This window comes from Procambarus clarkii, chromosome 2 (genome assembly GCF_040958095.1).
Source record: "Procambarus clarkii isolate CNS0578487 chromosome 2, FALCON_Pclarkii_2.0, whole genome shotgun sequence".
Classification (NCBI taxonomy): domain Eukaryota; kingdom Metazoa; phylum Arthropoda; class Malacostraca; order Decapoda; family Cambaridae; genus Procambarus; species Procambarus clarkii.
This window is the reverse complement of record NC_091151.1, coordinates 44,677,137-44,695,844: the sequence shown is the minus strand read 5'-3', so window position 1 is coordinate 44,695,844 and position 18,708 is coordinate 44,677,137. Positions and strand designations below refer to the sequence as shown.

Sequence of the window (18,708 nt, the reverse complement as noted above, 5' to 3'; positions counted from 1 at the left end):
TGAAAGAGAACCAACTGACGTGACTGAGAGAGAACCAACTGACGTGACTGAAAGAAAACCACCTGAATTGACTGGCAGCTATCAACTTCTCCAAACAAAAGTTCTGTAAAACTTACCTAATAACATTAATCTTGGGTCACAATATCCAACTCTGTCAGGTAATACAGGAGAAGGAGGAGCCTACGCCTGATTAAAATTATGTGCAAGTTCAGCTTGAATATTTCTGGGTAATTTGCATAATTAAAAACGCTCAGTAAATCCCTCTCTGGAGACCTCTCGTTTTCTCACTAATTTAGGAACACAAACAGACCTTCTGTAAATATTATATGACCTTTCTTAGCTCAATCATGCTGTGCGCTTTCTTTGTTCTGGAGTGAACAGTCTCCTTTCTTAACCTAGAGTTATGTTAAGAAAGGAAACCTCTATTTGAACTTTATGATACTCGCTGAATGTTTGAACTTTTTTCTGGACAACCAGCGTCAGCAGCATCTTCGTCATTATCATCAGCAGCGGCAGTAGCAGCAACTTTATCTTTATCAGAAGCACAAGCAATTTCAGCAGCAGAAACAGCAATATCAGAAGAAGTAACGACAATAGCAGCAGCAGCAGCAGCAGATAGGAGCAGCATAAGTAACAGCAGTATGTTGTTGCTATCAACAGCATTAGGAGCAATATCAACAGCATTAGGAGCAATATCAGCAGCATTAGGAGCAATATCAGCAGCATTAGGAGCACCATAAGCAGCAGCAATAGCAGCAGCAATGGCAGAAACATCAGCAGCAGTACCACCATTATCATCATCAGCAGCAGCCGCAGCAGCCACAGCAGCAACAACATCTGCAGCAGTAGCAGAAGCAGCAGCAGAAGAAGCAGAAACAAGAACAACAACAGCAACAGCAGAAGCAGCAGCAGCAACAACTTTAAATTGATGTCTATTCATTCAGCTCGCGAACAGATGCCGACGCTTCTAAGCTATTCATCACACAAGTTCTCTCTCTCTCTCTCTCTCTCTCTCTCTCTCTCTCTCTCTCTCTCTCTCTCTCTCTCTCTCTCTCTCTCTCTCTCTCTCTCTCTCTCTCTCTCTCTCTCTCTCTCTCTCCTTCTCCCCCTCTCTCTTTCTCTCTGACAAAATGGTGCTATACAACCGCCTCCATGCGCTATTTTCTGCTCTCTGTACCCAGTTATTCCACATATGACCGTGTTCACACTTTTCCTTTTCATATTGTGCTTTCCTAATTGTAATATATAAGAACATAAAACTTTTTTATGGCATTGGCATCAGTGTGTTAGTCAGTTATATTGTTATTGGTCATGGTGGCAAAAATGGAGATTCGTATAATTAGTAAAACTTCCCAATTTTAACCGAGAATAACACTAGGGAGCTAGTGGCGTGACGGAATAAGGGTGAACGTGATTGGCTGGTGTCCAACAACTTTAAGTTACTGGATTGTCTAGCCTAAAACGCCAATATCTCTTCATTTAACGGGAGAAGTGGTAGGGTGCGATCTTATTAAGAGGGCTGGCGGTTTTCAACCCGCCCCTCGTAACTAATGCGTCGTTATGGTAATTATGGTACCAAATACAACGTGCTATAAAAAGGTAGCGGCTCACAAAACTTCCCGTTTTGATATACATCGACTGCTTAGGTTAGGTAGTTAGCTCAGGTTAGTTCGTTTCTAGTTCGGTTAGGATGTTTGATTTTGTTCGTTGTGGCAGATCGAGCGTTTGGTCTGAGTAAACAATGTTTAGTGAATAATAACTGTTCGCAGCGCAGCACGTTTAAAAAGATAAAGGTTAGTTGAATTTCTCTCCATGCAGTATCAGGTACCGTATAAAGCACTCATTATCATTATCGAAGAATTACAAAACTAGGCCACAATATGACTTAAAAGGGAACACGATCCTAGGAATAAATACTTATTATCGTGAATATTTAAATGTAAGAGCAATGAATTAGTTTCCGTGACAGCCAATTGTTGGAATCGTCACTGAACTAGAAGGGTATGAAATCGTATGTCAGAGCGACAGTTAAATTTTCTTATGTTAACGGATTTGGTTTGCTAGTATAAAATTTTCTAGAATAGGTTGAAGTCGTACGGATAGGGAACTCCAAGTAAGTTGATAATGTTAAAGGTTTGAGTTTAGTATGGAGAGCTAGAATTAACATGGAATTAATAAATTCATCAATAAAGGCGAGAAAAGACTTTGACATGAATTCTTGAAGGGTTATTTATATGTAGAAAATTTAGTGGTTATATGATTAATGCTAAAAAGATGCCTTGTTGAGAGAGCTTTCCAGTACAAGTTTATGGTGGATAGCGGTTCCGGATTTCCGTTGGTATAACCTCTGTGGTGGCCTGAGTTTAGTCTGGTTGGATCATGGAATCTTTACCTCGGGCTTGAAGATACTTAGTGCATTTTTACGAGGTTGCTAGTTCACTTTGTATATTTAGAACCGAATAAAGCATATCTAGGTTCCCTTTCATGTGCAAGAACTTTGTCCCCCACGAGCGCAATACTCTTTCTCTTTGCCTCTCTCTTCCTTGCTCTCTGTCTTCGCCCCTCTCTCTTTCTCATTGTCTCTCTCTTCCTTTCTATTCTCTCTACCTCTCTTCTAACATTTACTTTTTCATCTTTTATTAAACACGTTTAACGTTTACAGACTTAAATGATTAAGTCATACCTACGGCTTAAAATAAGTTTTATCTTCTTGAATCTCCCTGTTTGTACTGAAACTTTGTACTGTTTGTTTGTAGTGTACTATTTTGCTTTATTTGGTACATATATAATATTTATTATTGTTTATTATTACTATTGTTAAGATGTCGTTTGCGAATATATATATATATATATATATATATATATATATATATATATATATATATATATATATATATATATATATATATATATATATATATATATATATATATGCATGAGAGTGCTATGATATGCACTCTCATATATCATAATATGTAAGTGTACGCGGGTGTTGTATAAGGCTCCCCGAATGCTACATATCCTCTTCATCGAGGCCAAGGGTCCCTTCAAACGCAACCAAAGGTGGCACCAACTATACAACGATACTATAAATATTGTTTATATACCTTTCAGCGATGCTATTGTTTCGCATATCATATTTGTACTCACACAGTACAGCTTAAATGATAATAAGCTCTCATTGCTTGCGTAATTCAGTGGAAACAATGAAAAAGAAATGCTCTTATCCTTGCATATTAAAAAAAATATATAATAAGACTAATTACATTGACAATCATTTTTTTTTATCTCCCAGTGTCAGGAAAATAAATATCCAGTTGCACTTTACTTTCTAAAGCTTTTACCAACTTAATTTTAACTATTTATGTTGTATGTTTCCTCGATTTATTTACGACTGACTGGTCTATATCGAATTATTTACGGCTAAGGAATGGTGCTCGTTGTCTTTCTAGTGTTAAAATTTCAACCGCTGAGTTCTGGCTACTACTAGTCTAGCTACTAGTCACTACGATGAAGGGCTGATTGACCCTAAACCTCATACACGTAATCCACATACAGGACTCATCCAAACACAACCAAACAAACCCATACTCACTGAGTATCACATTAAATACCTAACAATGTTCCGATTTCAAGTTTCGAAACATATCAAAGACTTTTACCCATCCGAGGTCACGACGCCGAGCCGGGTCCAGAGGCCAGCCACATTAGTGGGCGGAGAATATCTCTTGACCAGTCAATCCATTTTCCTTGTCTATTCTCTTTCTTGCCGTCAACTCCGTCGTTCACCGGGTCTCTCAGTAATGCTAGACTCTGCATTCAGTCACACAGGGATATGAAGGGTTTATCTACAGGCAGAAATGAATCATCATGTCTTTACGTATGTCTTAGGGTGTATATATATATACACCCTGAGATATAAAGATATATATCAAGATATATATATTTATAATGAACTTTTGACCCGACCGGAATTCGAACCCCCGCCGCCCAGGATCACCCATAAACTTCAAAGCTCGTGCTCTAAGTAGAGTCAAAGAAAAGGGAGGCTGACTCTCCTCTATTATCCGTGATTGCGTTAAACAGGATGAACGTATAAATAGATGAAAGAGCATATGTAGAGAGGAGCAGAACGGCGCTGAATAAGAGATGATGATGGGAGGGAGGGCACGTGGACAGCCAATTACACTACTTCTGAATAGGGCGTCATCATAGCATGTGAATGGAGGATAATGAGGCCAACAATATAACACGAAAAATGTGGATGGCAGGAAATGGAAATTATAGTTAGTGAATGAAGATGATGATTCCGGAGATAATAGTGCTGGGTGGAGATGTTTCCGGGGATAATAGTGCTGGGTGGAGATGTTTCCGGAGAAAATAGTGCTGGGTGGAGATGTTTCCGGGGATAAGAGTGCTGGGTGGAGATGTTTCCGGAGATAATAGTGCTGGGTGGAGATGTTTCCGGGGATAATAGTGCTGGGTGGAGATGTTTCCGGAGAAAATAGTGCTGGGTGGAGATGTTTCCGGGGATAAGAGTGCTGGGTGGAGATGTTTCCGGGGATAATAGTGATGGGTGGAGATGTTTCCGGAGAAAATAGTGATGGGTGGAGATGTTTCCGGGGATAAGAGTGCTGGGTGGAGATGTTTCCGGGGATAAGAGTGATGGGTGGAGATGTTTCCGGAGAAAATAGTGATGGGTGGAGATGTTTCCGGGGATAAGAGTGCTGGGTGGAGATGTTTCCGGGGATAAGAGTGATGGGTGGAGATGTTTCCGGAGAAAATAGTGCTGGGTGGAGATGTTTCCGGGGATAATAGTGCTGGGTGGAGATGTTTCCGGGGATAATAGTGCTGGGTGGAGGTGATTCTGGAGTTGATAATGCTTGGCAAAGATAATTCTTAGAGAGATAGATGATGTAATTATGGAGATAGTAGCGCTGGGTTGAAATAACTATGGGCACATGTTGCCTTTCACGTCAGATAATAACGATGACTAGTTTTAAGTGATTGATGGAAGCTGCTATGAGGAACTGAAGATAAAGGAGGTCATCAGGTGGCTTCTAAGATTCTTATCTAAATTACGCAATACAATGTGTCACGACAGGTCTCGATATCTGCTCCAAGGTAATCAATCATCCTTGCAGATGCTTAATTCAAAGTGGATTGGGTGTCGGGTTAATTCTAGTCTTCCTTGTATTTAATCCATGTAAGACAGTGTGTGTTTATGAGTGTTTTTATTCTGTCTATCTGATTGTTTGTCTGTATCTCTCTCTCTCTCTCTCTCTCTCTGTCTGTCTCTGTCTGTCTGTCTGTCTGTCTGTCTGTCTGTCTGTCTGTCTGTCTGTCTGTCTCTGTCTCTCTCTCTCTCTCTCTCTCTCTCTCTCTCTCTCTCTCTCTCTCTCTCTCTCTCTCTCTCTCTCTCTCTCTCTCTCTCTCTCTCTCTCTCTCTCATATTGTTTGCGACTTAAAACTTATCCCACAGAGAAAATATGTTGAGTTCGCATATATTTCCGGTTGTTTTAGATGTCTGAATTCAAAACCCGAGTGAAAAGATCTTAAACACTATCAGAAGCGGCCGATAAATAGAAGTCTGGAGATCAAAGAGCGAGCCACAGATTCAACTACCAGAGAGGTCTGCAACATCAGCTCCAGCTCAAAGGAAATACGAGTACTAGGGTATACTGATCGCTCGGAAAGCAGTGATTGAAGTAGTTATAATAAAGCTTAAGCGGGTGGCTGATGGTAGGGAATTTTGCAGTTTTTGTAGGGACTTTTGAATTTTGCCCTTTAAGGTATAAGGAGAGGTGTTCATGGGGATGAGACTAGTCTTGAATTATTTAGAACCCTCCGATTCAACAACTTGTGTAGCTGGAAGAAGGATTTATTCAAATCCATTTGTTGTTTAAAAGGCTTTACTCAACGCCTTTAATAGTTTAGGATACCTTTACCAAACACTTTGTGTCCCTTACGAAACCTTTCTTTGAAGCCATGTGTACGTTTGAAGCCTTTTGTTCAACTGGTTTTCCCAAGAGTAGCACAAAAACAGGAAATATTCCATCTTAATGATGTTTAACAAAATTTTAAAATGCAAAATGCCATGAAATTTATTTATGATGCTTCTCGATCATAAATAGCACTCTGTGAAAATTAGATAATTAATAACATAAAATTACATTACAAAGCGACAAACCCAGTCGAAAATTTTTGTTATGTGTATAAAACATTTTAATATCTTATTAATTAGTGAAAAAATCTGAGAAATATGTAATAATGTTAATGAATATAATTTTTTTTAACTTACACGTTATTTGGCTTTTCAGAAAATTCCAGGAAAGTAAATTTGAGGTTTAAACAGAATGTTTTAGGAAAGACACTCCTTCGAAATGCGTTTCGAAATACTTTCAGCTTTAATTCATCATTTTATTTTTATTGTTAACATATAAGTTGCTAATATGGTTGTATTTTTAGCCCGATTACCCAGATGTATAATGTTGTTAGCAAGAGCTCGGGGCCACAAAGGGAGCGTGGTGTGTTTGGTCACAGTTTCCACTGAGTGAAGGACATTGTTGAGAGTGTTGTCAGGGAGCGCGTAGTTTGGAGAGTCTTTAGTTAGCGTGAACATCTTATTTTTCAGTAAGTTGCTTTAATGCGTCAAACCAAAGGGATGGCTGAGTAGAGGGCCGTGAGATAGAAAGGTGGCGTGGAGGATGGGGAAGAGGAGGAGTTGTGAGGTGTAGGAGTGGGGGGCGGGGAAAGCGGAGTAGTGGGGAAGGTGGTTTTTATGGATGGGGGATGAGGAAAAGGAGGAGTGGAGGATTGAGAATGATAGAGGATTTGAAGTGGGGTAAAGCAGGCATAGGTGCAGGGGGAACGGATGAGCGAGGGTGGGGGAAAATGCAGGTGTTTGAGATTGGGAGAAGAAGCAGTTGCGGAGGTGGAAAGGAGAAGGGATGGAGAAAAGGCGGACTCGAAGAGGAAATTGAAGGAGGAGCTGGGGGAAAAGAGGATAGGGAGAGGGGAGGAAAGAAGGAGTGGGAAGCGTGGGATGGAATGGCGATGATAAATAAGGGAAGAATTGATTGAGTCTCCTCTCTTGTACATCGGATGCTGCATTGGACCTTTCCCTAACCACACACATACCCCCAAAAATGAATATGGTACATTATAAAATAATTCATTACGTTAAACTTTTAATTCTATTAATTAATTCAAGCATTAAAATATACTCTTTGATACGTTTTTTTACTAATCATTTTTAGATACATTTGCATTTATGCAGCTACCCTAGACTGAATGAAGGTTTACACAGTTGATCAAAAGCTTGTGTTGCTTAAAAAATATCCTCATCACACAAGATGTTAGTCGTACAGATCCATGTCATCATTAGTCTGCACTGGAAAACTTTCGGATGAATTATAGGGATATCATCAAGAAAAGTAGAGTTGATAAATTGATTGAAAAGCACATACTGTCAGGCCTGAAAGGTCTAATGACTAGACATTTAGTAATGTAGTGTTTGAGATCTTGACCCAGTTTCTGCTCAAATAGCTCGCACCAAGAGTTCTCAGCATTGGAAGATTCGTCACCTGTTGCTACCTCCCACAAGTAACGGTAACCCAATCTAAACAAATCATAACTTTTATACTAGTGCGTTCAAGCCTTTGGAAGTCAGCTATTTCTTTCCTTTCAGACCTAAGCGTTTGGATCAATAATGTCTTAACAGATATGGGGTCTAGTTCAGCTTCATGTTGTAACCTGTTGTAACAGGTTAGCAAGTACTATCATCGTCCAAGATTATAACACGTGAGACAGCGACACTAACAACATAACTAAGAGAAGCAAAACTCTTAAGAAGGAGATAAGGAAAAACAATAATGAAGCCGATGTGAACATCATCAAGAATGTAAATCTATGAAAAAAGAAGAAATAACAAAAATGAAGAACGAATTCTGCATCACCGTTCTTCCTAAACCGTCGATAAGTCAAGTCAGTCAATGTCAGTCAAGCAGCTTGGCCAAGCCCTGGTAAATTTTCTCTTCCTGCAATGACTCTTCTCCTCCAGTTAGTTTTCAACTGTACTCAATTCCCGCTAAAGCACTGAGTATCCTAGATTCATATGTATTAATTATGTTATAATGAGCTGTAAATCTACGGTAATAGCCCGCCGCATTTCACTTACTCATCGGTTTATGTTCTGTATTTCTGGATAGTAGTCATATTCAACTTAATTAATAAAAATAAATAAAAATAATAATATATATTATCATATAATTTTGTTATTAAATTACTACTTTATTTCATTATTATTATTATTATTAATAAAATTATTATTATTATCGTTATTATTAATAACTATTATTATTAGCATTATTATAAATAACAAATATTATCAATATTATTTGCTGCTATTTTATTATATTATTAAATAATTGTAAATATATTTATAATTATTTTAAATTACTATAAATAATATTTTAATTTTACTATCATGAATTAGTATGTTTGCTTTACAAGCATTTGAACACAAGCCTGTATAGACGAGTCTGCAAAGTTACTAAAAGAGAAAGAGAGCGTGAAATGTAGAAAGACACAAAAGGTAAGTGGCAGAGAACACGAGTGTCTGAGAGTGGGTGATGCAGAAAGAGCGAGTGCAGGAGAGGGCGAGATGCAGAAAGAACGAGTGGCAGAGAGTGAGAGATGCAGACTGGGTGAGTTTCTGTGAGTGCGAGATTCAGATAGGGCTAGAGGCAAATAATTGCAGAGCTTACGGAGTTAACTTATGGATTTAGGAGTTATCTGTGTGCTTTAAAAGGCATCTAGGAACTTTGAGAGTTAATTTCGAGATTTTGGAAGTTTATCTAGAGCTTTAAGAGCAATAGTTAGCTCATAAATTTGAGTTAGCTTAGACAAATTGCTAACACTTGTCCCGCCATTTAACTTGTATACAAATGTGAAACAGTTTGTATCCCTTAATTTCGTATGGGCTTCAGCGATGAGGTTTAGCAAGATGGTGAAGCGGACTCTGCACTGTTGTTCACTGGAACTTATTGAAAACATTTCTGATATCGTAGCCAATAATGTCTTCGGAAGGAGTTCGATCTAAAGTTAATCACGAAGTTTGTTTCGAGATGAGCCCGGAATTCCGTGTTTTTCCCTCTGCCAGTAGAACTTGGTGACGTGCCTGTCATGTCAAGTTCAGTTCCACATCTGAGTGTGGATTCATCCAGTGACCGAGTCCACATAATGAAATGTTTCAAATAGTTCAGTCAGAACTATCTTATATAATCTTCATGAAGCAAGATTTCCCTATTATTATTATCAAACATTAATGTGCTGACACACACACATACACACACACACACACACACACACACACACACACACACACACACACACACACACACACACACACACACACACACACACACACAAGGGGTCGTTGCTTAATTGACAGCATTTGGAGGTCGTAATCCCAGGAAGCAGCCCGTAACAGCAGTCTAACTCCCAGGTACCTATTTATTGCTAGGTAACAGGGGCCTCAGGGTGAAAGAAACTCTGCTCATCTGTTTTCGCTGGCTCCAGGAATCGAACCCTGGATCGCTGGACTACGAGTCCAGAGCGCTGACCACTCAGCTACCGGCCCCCCTGTGTGTGTACTCACATAGTTGTACTCACCTAGTTGTGTTTGCGGGGGTTGAGCTCTGGCTCTTTGGTCCCGCCTCTCAACCGTCAATCAACAGGTGTACAGATTCCTGAGCCTATCGGGCTCTGTCATATCTACATATGAAACTGTGTATGGAGTCAGCCTCCACCACATCACCCCCTAATGCATTCCATTTGTCAACCACTCTGACACTAAAAAAGTTCTTTTTAATATCTCTGTGGCTCATTTGGGCACTCAGTTTCCACCTGTGTCCCCTTGTGCGTGTTGCCCTTGTGTTAAATAGACTGTCTTTATCTACCCTATCAATGTGTGTGTGTGTGTGTGTGTGTGTGTGTATGTGTGTGTGTGTGTGTGTGTGTGTGTGTGTGTGTGTGTGTGTGTGTGTGTGTATGTGTGTGTGTGTGTGTGAGAGAGAGAGCCTGTATGTGAGTGCTTTTTTTAAATAATTTCAATTACCACATTGCTGTTTGCACATATATATATGCACCAGTTTGGACTTGTCGAAGTAGCCAGCCAACCCCCTTCATCTCTCAGTCCCTCCCTTCTACTCTCTCACTTCCTCCTTCCTTTCCTTTCTCCCTTCCTTTCTCCATTCCTCCCGCCCTCTACCTTGTGGCTTGCTCGAGCGGACATACCTTCCACCCTCTCCCCCTCCCCAAGCAAGCGTCTCTTCCTGCCTCTGTCTCATTATTGATTCCTCATGCCCCACGCCCTGCACCTCCCCGCCACGCCCTGCACCACCCCCCTCCACTCCAAGCACCACCCGCACGCCCTCTCTCTCTCCCCGTCCCCCAGCCCGCACTCGACCACACCCCCGCAAGCCTGCCCACACACCTTCGCCCAAAGCACACCCGATACATCTTCAATTCTTCATGGATAACAAATGGAATTCTCATTTGTATTTGAATACATGAAACTAGTTTGTGGAATGTAGTGCATTTGCATGTGTGTGTACTCACCTATTTGTGCTTGCGGGGAGTTGAGCTTCGGCTCTTTGGTTCCGTCTCTCAACTGCCAATCTATGTGTTGTGTGTGTGTGTGTGTGTGTGTGTGTATGTGTGCGTGTGTGTGTGTGTGTGTGTGTGTGTATGTGAACGCTCCCTCCAAATGTTAATGTAATTAAGATCACACATAAGAGAATCAAACTACAGTCACAAATCAAACTAAAAAGAGCGATTTTTACGTAATATGCATTTAGCATTCTGAAGCATTATAAGTCAAAGTTCCTGAAGGCAATTAGAGTATCACTTTCCTGATAAATGGTCTCCCTTTCACCCAATACCGCTGTTGGAGTCATCCTGGACATGTCTTCTATAGTCTCAACCCTCGTGACGCCCTGTCCAAGTAGCCTATATTCACTCTATAATCAGTCCTATAATTCCTGACCTATAATCTCTCTGATTTCTATGCGAGATTGTTGAATGTTTTCTGATAATCGTCGGAGACAAACTGCCCACCACATTAGTTTGGTCAGCTTAATTGTTTCCCAAATATTGAATAAGCTTATCAAGCATGGCTTTACTAAATCCATATTTGTTTACAGAGAAAATACAATTCTTAATCTTGCACGCATCTCCTAATCAATGCACAACAGGGAAAATAACTTTGATTAGGTCCTTATGGGTCAATGATATTTGTGTTCATGGTGACGTGGGTGTGGGTGATTGTGCTAGTGTGGACTACTACTACTAGTGTGGATAATTGGGGTACGCAAGTGGGCATACTGATGATGCAGAGGTAGACCTTGATGATGTTAATTTGTACCATAACGTCTCAGAGTTGGAACGTGATGAAGTAGGTGAGGATTCGGAAAACGTAGGTGTAGGCAGTGATGGTGTTGCGTTAGACCGTGATGAAGTATTGTTCGACCGTAATGATGCTGGAAATGAAGATAATTGTGGAACCTCCCTGAAATATTGTCCTCAAGTGCGCCTGCGAGATCCACGCACGCTAGTTGCAATTCGACAAGAAGCTATCGCGATGGATGAAGTGTCTAAGCAAAATCCCACTGTATGCAACATTCAATGGACCTCTTTGTGCTAAAGTCAACCTGAAGTAGCTGGAGTACATGGGTGTAAACATGTTGAATTAAGCGTGGGACAAAGAGGCCAAGTGATGGCTGACAGATACTGGTGATAACATCGTCTGTCAGCAGATGGCTTGCTTCGCGACTCTAGAGTCACTGTAGTCTTCTAACAATATATAGATAGCTTGTCTATGTTCTTCTTTTATAGAAGAATACGATTATTTACTGTGATATATTTTGGCACCTCTGGTGACCTCTTGTCACCGGGTAGTTAACTTGGCGGTCAAGAGGCGCAACTGTCAACTCAAATATTCCTGTTATTGGAAACAAAAGAAGACGACCTTCTCAGTCTAGGCAATGTCAATGAATTAATTCGTACTCACGAGTTTGGAGATAATTAGGGTACTTGCTTTGTTCCGGGGTGCTTCCAAACATAACTAGGACTTTTAACTATGGGTTTTTCTCTTTACATGGTTTGGCCTCGACTTCTCTCCCACCCTCCAGTTCTCTCTGCCTCTCTCCTACCCTCCAGTTCTCTCTGCCTCTCTCCCACCCTCCAGTTCTCTCTGCCTCTCTCCTTCCCTCTATTTCTCTCTGCCTCTCTCCTCCCCCGATTTATCTGTCTGATCTCTCTCCTTACCTACTACTCTCTCCTTTAACCATTCAACTTTATCGACGTTGAATCAACGTTATCGACGTTACATCAACGTAATCGACGTTGAACCAACGTTATCGACGTTGAATCAACGTTAGCGACGTTGATTCAACGTCATTTACTGCCATAAAATCTGTTTTAACACTATATGGACAATTAAATCCACACTTCGTTCTACATACGAGACGCTGGGATTCGGAACAGTAGGCGCTCCTTCGTAAAGAGGGCCACGGGGGTCGACCACAACTCCCCTATGATACGCGGCATTCAATTACAAGTCACCCTGCAACGTTTGGTGAGGCCCCTCTCCTCCAAGCGTTTGGCCCCAACCTCGAACCAACCGACGAAGAGACATTTTCTCTTATTGATATGAGATGGTCATTTGCATATATGCACTTCCAGTTATATATTGTTCTGGAAAATGTGAAATTTTGCTGTAATGTCGCAGAAATTCATAAATACAACACAGATGCAGACGACCAGTGCGTATATGGAGCATATGTTCATAAATGATATCACATCTGTTGTGTAAAAGAAAGTTATGTCGGAGGTGTGGATGACGGCGCAGGCGTGGGTGGGTGTGGATGATGATGATGATGATATCGGTAACGACGAAAGTGCAAACGATAACGCAGATGTAGACAAGGACACAGATGAGGATGATAACAGGTGTAGACAAAAAAGCAGATATGAATGATAACAGTAATTGACGAGGACGCAGGTGTGAACCCTTTCCGGGGGTTCGTAATGATTGACAGGAATGCTTTAATTACACAAAGCAGCGATATACACGGGTAAGGCCAGCGAGATACGGCCATTGGTGATAAGCGAGATAACAGCTGGCACGAAGTATACGAGCCTTAGAAGGGAAGTGGGAGGGACGATGGGAGAGGAGTAGGGAATGGTGGAGAAGGAAAGAAACATAGGGTGAGGGAAAAGGACTAATATTTAGGAAAGGAAAGGTAGGGAGGAATTTGGCGAAATATTAAGCGAGAAAAGAAGAAGGACCATAAAGAGGTGGAAGAGGTTTCGAGCAGTAAACAGTTGGGGTAGATAGATAGTGGTCAATAGAGGTGGAAGAACACAATGTGCTCAGAATAGAGATAGGTTCAAAAAGGAAGACTGGGAAGGGAAGGGAAATGGGATAGAACAGGGAATGTGAGAACTTGTCTCATATGATAGGATGATAAATAAACGATGGACGAATGACGAGTTAGCTAGTGAAACAAAAAATAAGGCACAAAATACTACAAATAAGAACAGTGGATAGAAGCAAGGAGAAGCTAGTAATAAATGCTTGAGACAACCTTTATGTATCGCCTGAGGAGAAGTATGAACAATTGCGCACCACGACGAGAAGATAAATGGAGAGGAAACTGAAGGAAATTGAGCAATGGGAATGAAGAAAGTCAAGAGATATAGTGATTGACGATTAAAACAAATCGTTGAAAGGATTAATAACAAGAAGTGGAGAAGGTTATAAAGTGTAATAAATAAATGAAGGGAGGAGATAATTATTTGGGAGTGCATGGAAGGGTTACCTTACGTTGGTTCCCAGGATCAACGTTCTTGCGGTCCTGTCTCTGACCAGGCCTCCTGGTGGTTGGTGGTCTAGTCAACCAGGCAGTTGGACTCAACTTCTCGCACACTTGCAAGTACTCATTAAGAGGTGTTGTGCCGGCGAAGATGATGATAATGATGAAGTTGAAAATAAATATGATAAATTTTAATTACGGTTGTCATAACAATACTTTTTCTTATATTAATGAATATATAAACTTTACTATAAACATGAAAAATACAGATACAAAATTTGATCACTCACAATATGTATTGCAGAAAGTTATCCTCTATAAACTTTCGATGCGAGACTGACACTCTCCCTGAAGAAGATGGCGTAGTTAACCAGTCATTCACAGTTTAGAGGTTGGTGGTCAACGTTAGTGGTTAGTATCTGAAGGCAGGGAGTTAAGAGGCTTGGTAGCCGAAGGCCGGAAGTTGAGGGTGGCGGAAAGTGAATGCCTAAGAGCGAGAAAGTCAGGGATCAGAGATCACAGGAAAACGGCAAAATGCCAAATTTCAGAAGTCGAATGACTGATCGAACGGAAAGAGCCAAAAGGTAGAGGTACGTGAAAAGGAGCCCAAAAAAGCAGAGTTCGAATGGCAAAAGTCAATAGGCAGAGTTCGAATGGCAGAAGTCAATTGGCAGAGGTCGAATGGCAGAAGACAATAGGCAGATGTCGAATGGCAGAAGTCAATAAGCAGAGGTCGAATGGCAGAAGTCAATAGGCAGAGGTCGAATGGCAGAAGTCAATAGGCAGAGGTCGAATGACAGAAGTCAATAGGCAGAGGTCGAATGGCAGAAGTCAATAGGCAGAGGTCGAATGACAGAAGTCAATAGGCAGAGGATGGAGGTCTGACTTAGTTGACCATATCTCATCCAGCCCGGCAAATATATCCTTAACGTAATGCAACTGGAGCGTTTGACCAGCGGACAGTTTATAGCCTCCAATTAGCAAGAGGAAGCTATTAGCAGTATTTAGAGAGATATTTTCGCTGCAAAATTGAAGGTTTTTGCTTGGAGCACACAAGGAGGAAGAATGATATGAAGATAACTTCAAGGAAAACGAAAATAACGCGAAGATTTGGATGCAGGTTTTAGAAAGAGGAGGAGGTGGAGGAGGAGGAAACTAAATATATGGACTAAGGAAGCGTGATAAACTTTGTCACTCTGGCAGGGAGAACGATAATTTCCATTTGGGGAGAGGAAAGGGAAGAATATTATGGACACGGAGGAAGTGAGATAACTCTGGGAGGAGAGAAAAGAGAGTGTGGGAAGAGGAAGTGAGGGTATGGAGAGTGAAGAGAGAGAGAAAGCCATGTGAAGTGTAATGAGGGGGAAAAGAATTAAGAGAATAAGAAGTGATGGAAGATGGTGTGAGGAGAGAGGGATTAAGATGAGAGGGAGCAAGGGGAGAAGGACGATATGGAGGAGTGTGAGAGGAGAAGTGAAGCGGAGAAAGAGTGAGGGAAGAAAGTATGAGAGAAGAGGGAATGAGAGAAGAAAATGGGAGGAAAGAGGGAGTGCGAGGCCAGACGGACTATGGAAAGAAAGGGAAAGAGGGGATAGAGGGGGACAGGAAGAGAGTGTGAGGGACGAGGGAGAAAGAAAACCCCAGCAGAAGATATTCCATGGCAAGTCTCCAAGAGCAGACATCGTTGGCTAAGAGACTCCAGGGGATAAGACAGAGTCAAACTGTCTTGCGGGACAGTTTGTGATGGTGATGGTGCTGGTGGTGGAGATAGTGGTGATGGGTGTGATAGTGGTGGTGATTGTGGCAGAGGTGGTGATCATCGTGGTTATACAAGTGGTGGTAATTATAATAGTGGTTGTGATGATGATGGTTAGAGTAGTGGTGGTGGTTGCTGTAGTGGGTGTCATGATTATGGCTATAGAGAAGGTGTTAATAGCTAATAATGGTTAGTGATGATAGTAGGGATCATGGTTATACTAGCAGTGGGATGGGCAATAGTAATGGAGGCGATGGAAGGAAATGAAACTGTTCTAATGATGGTGATAGGGGTAGTGATAGTGTAATGATGATAGGGACAGTGTTAGTGATAGTGACTGTGGTGATATTGGTGGTGGTATAGGTGCTGTGGACCGACTGATAACACAATCGCCAAAATCCCTTGATATATGAAGGCAGCGTGAAAAGGGGGAAAAGTTTTATGGGCCAAGGTTCATGAGTTAGGTAGTTGGAATTCCCCACTAGCCACACCCGTTCCTCTTATCCATAGCTCAGTCCCGGAGCTAGATATCCCTACCCCACACTCTGTCTCCAATCCATAGCTGTACGGATGGGGGGATTTGAATATCGAACCGCACCCCTCCTACTTATCTATGGCTGCATGGAAGGGGATCTATACCCTGTAACCTAAACTGTACCTATTATTTTATGCGGTATGGTCGTGCCAGAAACACAAACAGAATGTGTAAATAATTAGAAGCTAAAAGAGGGAAAACAAATTATAGAACTCTCCTGGGACTCAATCTCGTTCCCTAAAAACGCGGTGATCCTGAACTGTGACCTTTCAGCTACAAAAGCTCTGCTGCCTGACGAATGTTTTGAACTTTTAGTCAACATCAATCGGGCTGTGCTTCATACATATGATTGCGAGCAGAAACGTCTAACAGCCTGGTTGACCAGATCACCAGTCAGGAGGCCTAGTCAGAGACCATGCCGCATGGGCCACTGATTTCGGGAACCATTACAAGATTGGTAGATAGATATCATTTAGATTACTCCTCTTTTGAATTTGACGAAAAATTTGATGATAAAATCAACTAATCTATGCATTTAGGAAGCTACGTTTGCAATTAGAATTTAAGGGTAAATTGTTGTATTAAACAATGATAGATTACAGCCTTATAAAACACTTAATGGAAAAAAACTGTTTCCGTTTGATTGCTTCTGTCAAGATTTTGAAGTCACCTTCTGTTAGATCCTCAGCGGTCATCACGCCCACTACTCGTCATCACGCCCACTACTCGTCATCACGCCCACTACTCGTCATCACGCCCACTACTCGTCATCACGCCACTACTCGTCATCACGCCCACTACTCGTCATCACGCCCACTACTCGTCATCACGCCTACTACTCGTCATCACGACCACTACTCGTCATCACGCCCACTACTCGTCATCACGACCACTACTCGTCATCACGCCCACTACTCGTCAACACGCCCACTACTCGTCATCACGCCCACTACTCGTCATCACGATCACTACTCGTCAACACGCCCACTACTCGTCATCACGCCCACTACTCGTCATCACGCCCACTACTCGTCATCACGACCACTACTCGTCAACACGCCCACTACTCGTCATCACGCCCACTACTCGTCATCACGCCCACTACTCGTCATCACGACCACTACTCGTCATCACGACCACTACTCGTCATCACGCCTACAACCAGCCGCCACGTCCATTATTCATCGTCACAGTAGCCATCTGTCATCCTATAAAGAACACAGAAACACCACAACAACACGTGTCAGACCGGTGGCGGCATCATGGCGACCAGGTATTGTGTAGACAGCGATAAGAATGTGGAGAGGTACACGCCACGGGAGCTTATCTGGGGTGTACCTGGTTGAACCTGGGGATATACTGCTAGGGGACTCACCTAGAGTGTACTTGGTGGTACCAGAAAGTACTCGTCTCAGGTGCTTAACTGGGGTATACCAGGTGGTACCTGCAGGTACATGTCAGTGGCAACCCATGAGAAGTACTTAATTGAAATTGGACCCGCCTTCAGCTGAAGAAGCTGAGCAGTGAGAAAAAATGAATCGAGAGCTTGGAATATCCTATATCCTAGGCTGCCTACCTTTGCTTTTTATAAACAGGTGAACACACACTCACGCAGACTAGGTATGAGTTACGCGAAAATGCTATATTAATTATACTGCAGGTCGCTGAAGAGGTAGTGGAGACATGATTACTACATACAGAGCTGTATACGAGCTCTTTGGTCCCGCCTCGCAACTGTCAATCAACTGGTGTACAGATTCCTGAGCCTACTGGGCAGTCATATTTTCCTTTGAAACTGTATATGGAGTCAGCCTCCACCACATCACTGCCTAATGCATTCCATCTGTTAACTACACTGACACTGAAAAAGTTCTTTGTAACGTCCTTGCGGCTCATGTGGGTACTCAGTTTCCACCTGTGTCCCCTTGTTCGCGTCCCACCAGTGTTAAACAGTTTATCTTTATCTAACCTGTCAATTCCTCTGAGAATTTTGTAAGTATTGATCATGTCTCCCCTTACTCTTCTGTCTTCCAATGTCGTGAGGTGCATTTCCCGCAGCCTTTCCTCGTAACTCATGGCTCTTAGTTCTGGAACTAGCTTAGTGGCATACCTCTGAACTTTTTCAAGCTTCGCCTTGTGCTTGACAAGGTACGGGCTCCAAGCCAAGGCCGCATTCTCCAGGATAGGTCTTATATATGTGGTATACAAGGTTCAGAATGATTCCTTACTCAGGTTCCTGAAGGCAGTTCTGATGCTAGCCAGCCTCGCATACGCCGCATACGTTATTCTTTTGATGTGGGCTTAAGGAGACAGATTTGGTGTGATATCAACTGCTAGATCTTTCTGTCCGTTTTATGAAGGACTTCATCTCCCATTCTGTATCCTGTGTCTGGGCTCCTGTTTCCATTGCCAAGTTTCATTACCTTACATTTACGCGGGATGAACGTTAGTAGCTATTTATTGGACCATTCATTCAGTCTGACTAGGTCTTTTTGTAGCCTCATACTATCTACCTCCGTCTTAATCCTCCTCATAAT

General features: G+C 41.9%; 1 protein-coding gene across 1 annotated transcript; it reads right to left on the bottom strand.

Moving 5' to 3' along the window:
- Positions 1–433: 433 nt before the first annotated feature.
- On the bottom strand, positions 434–940 carry LOC138366406 (uncharacterized). Its single transcript, XM_069327452.1, has one exon. The coding sequence runs from the start codon at positions 938–940 to the stop codon at positions 434–436; it is 507 nt and encodes a 168-aa protein (XP_069183553.1).
- Between the last annotated feature and the right edge of the window lie 17,768 nt (positions 941–18,708).

Bases quoted from the DNA above. Each gene is read 5' to 3' on its own strand.
- LOC138366406 (XM_069327452.1), bottom strand. From the start codon at position 940: ATGAATAGACATCAATTTAAAGTTGTTGCTGCTGCTGCTTCTGCTGTT.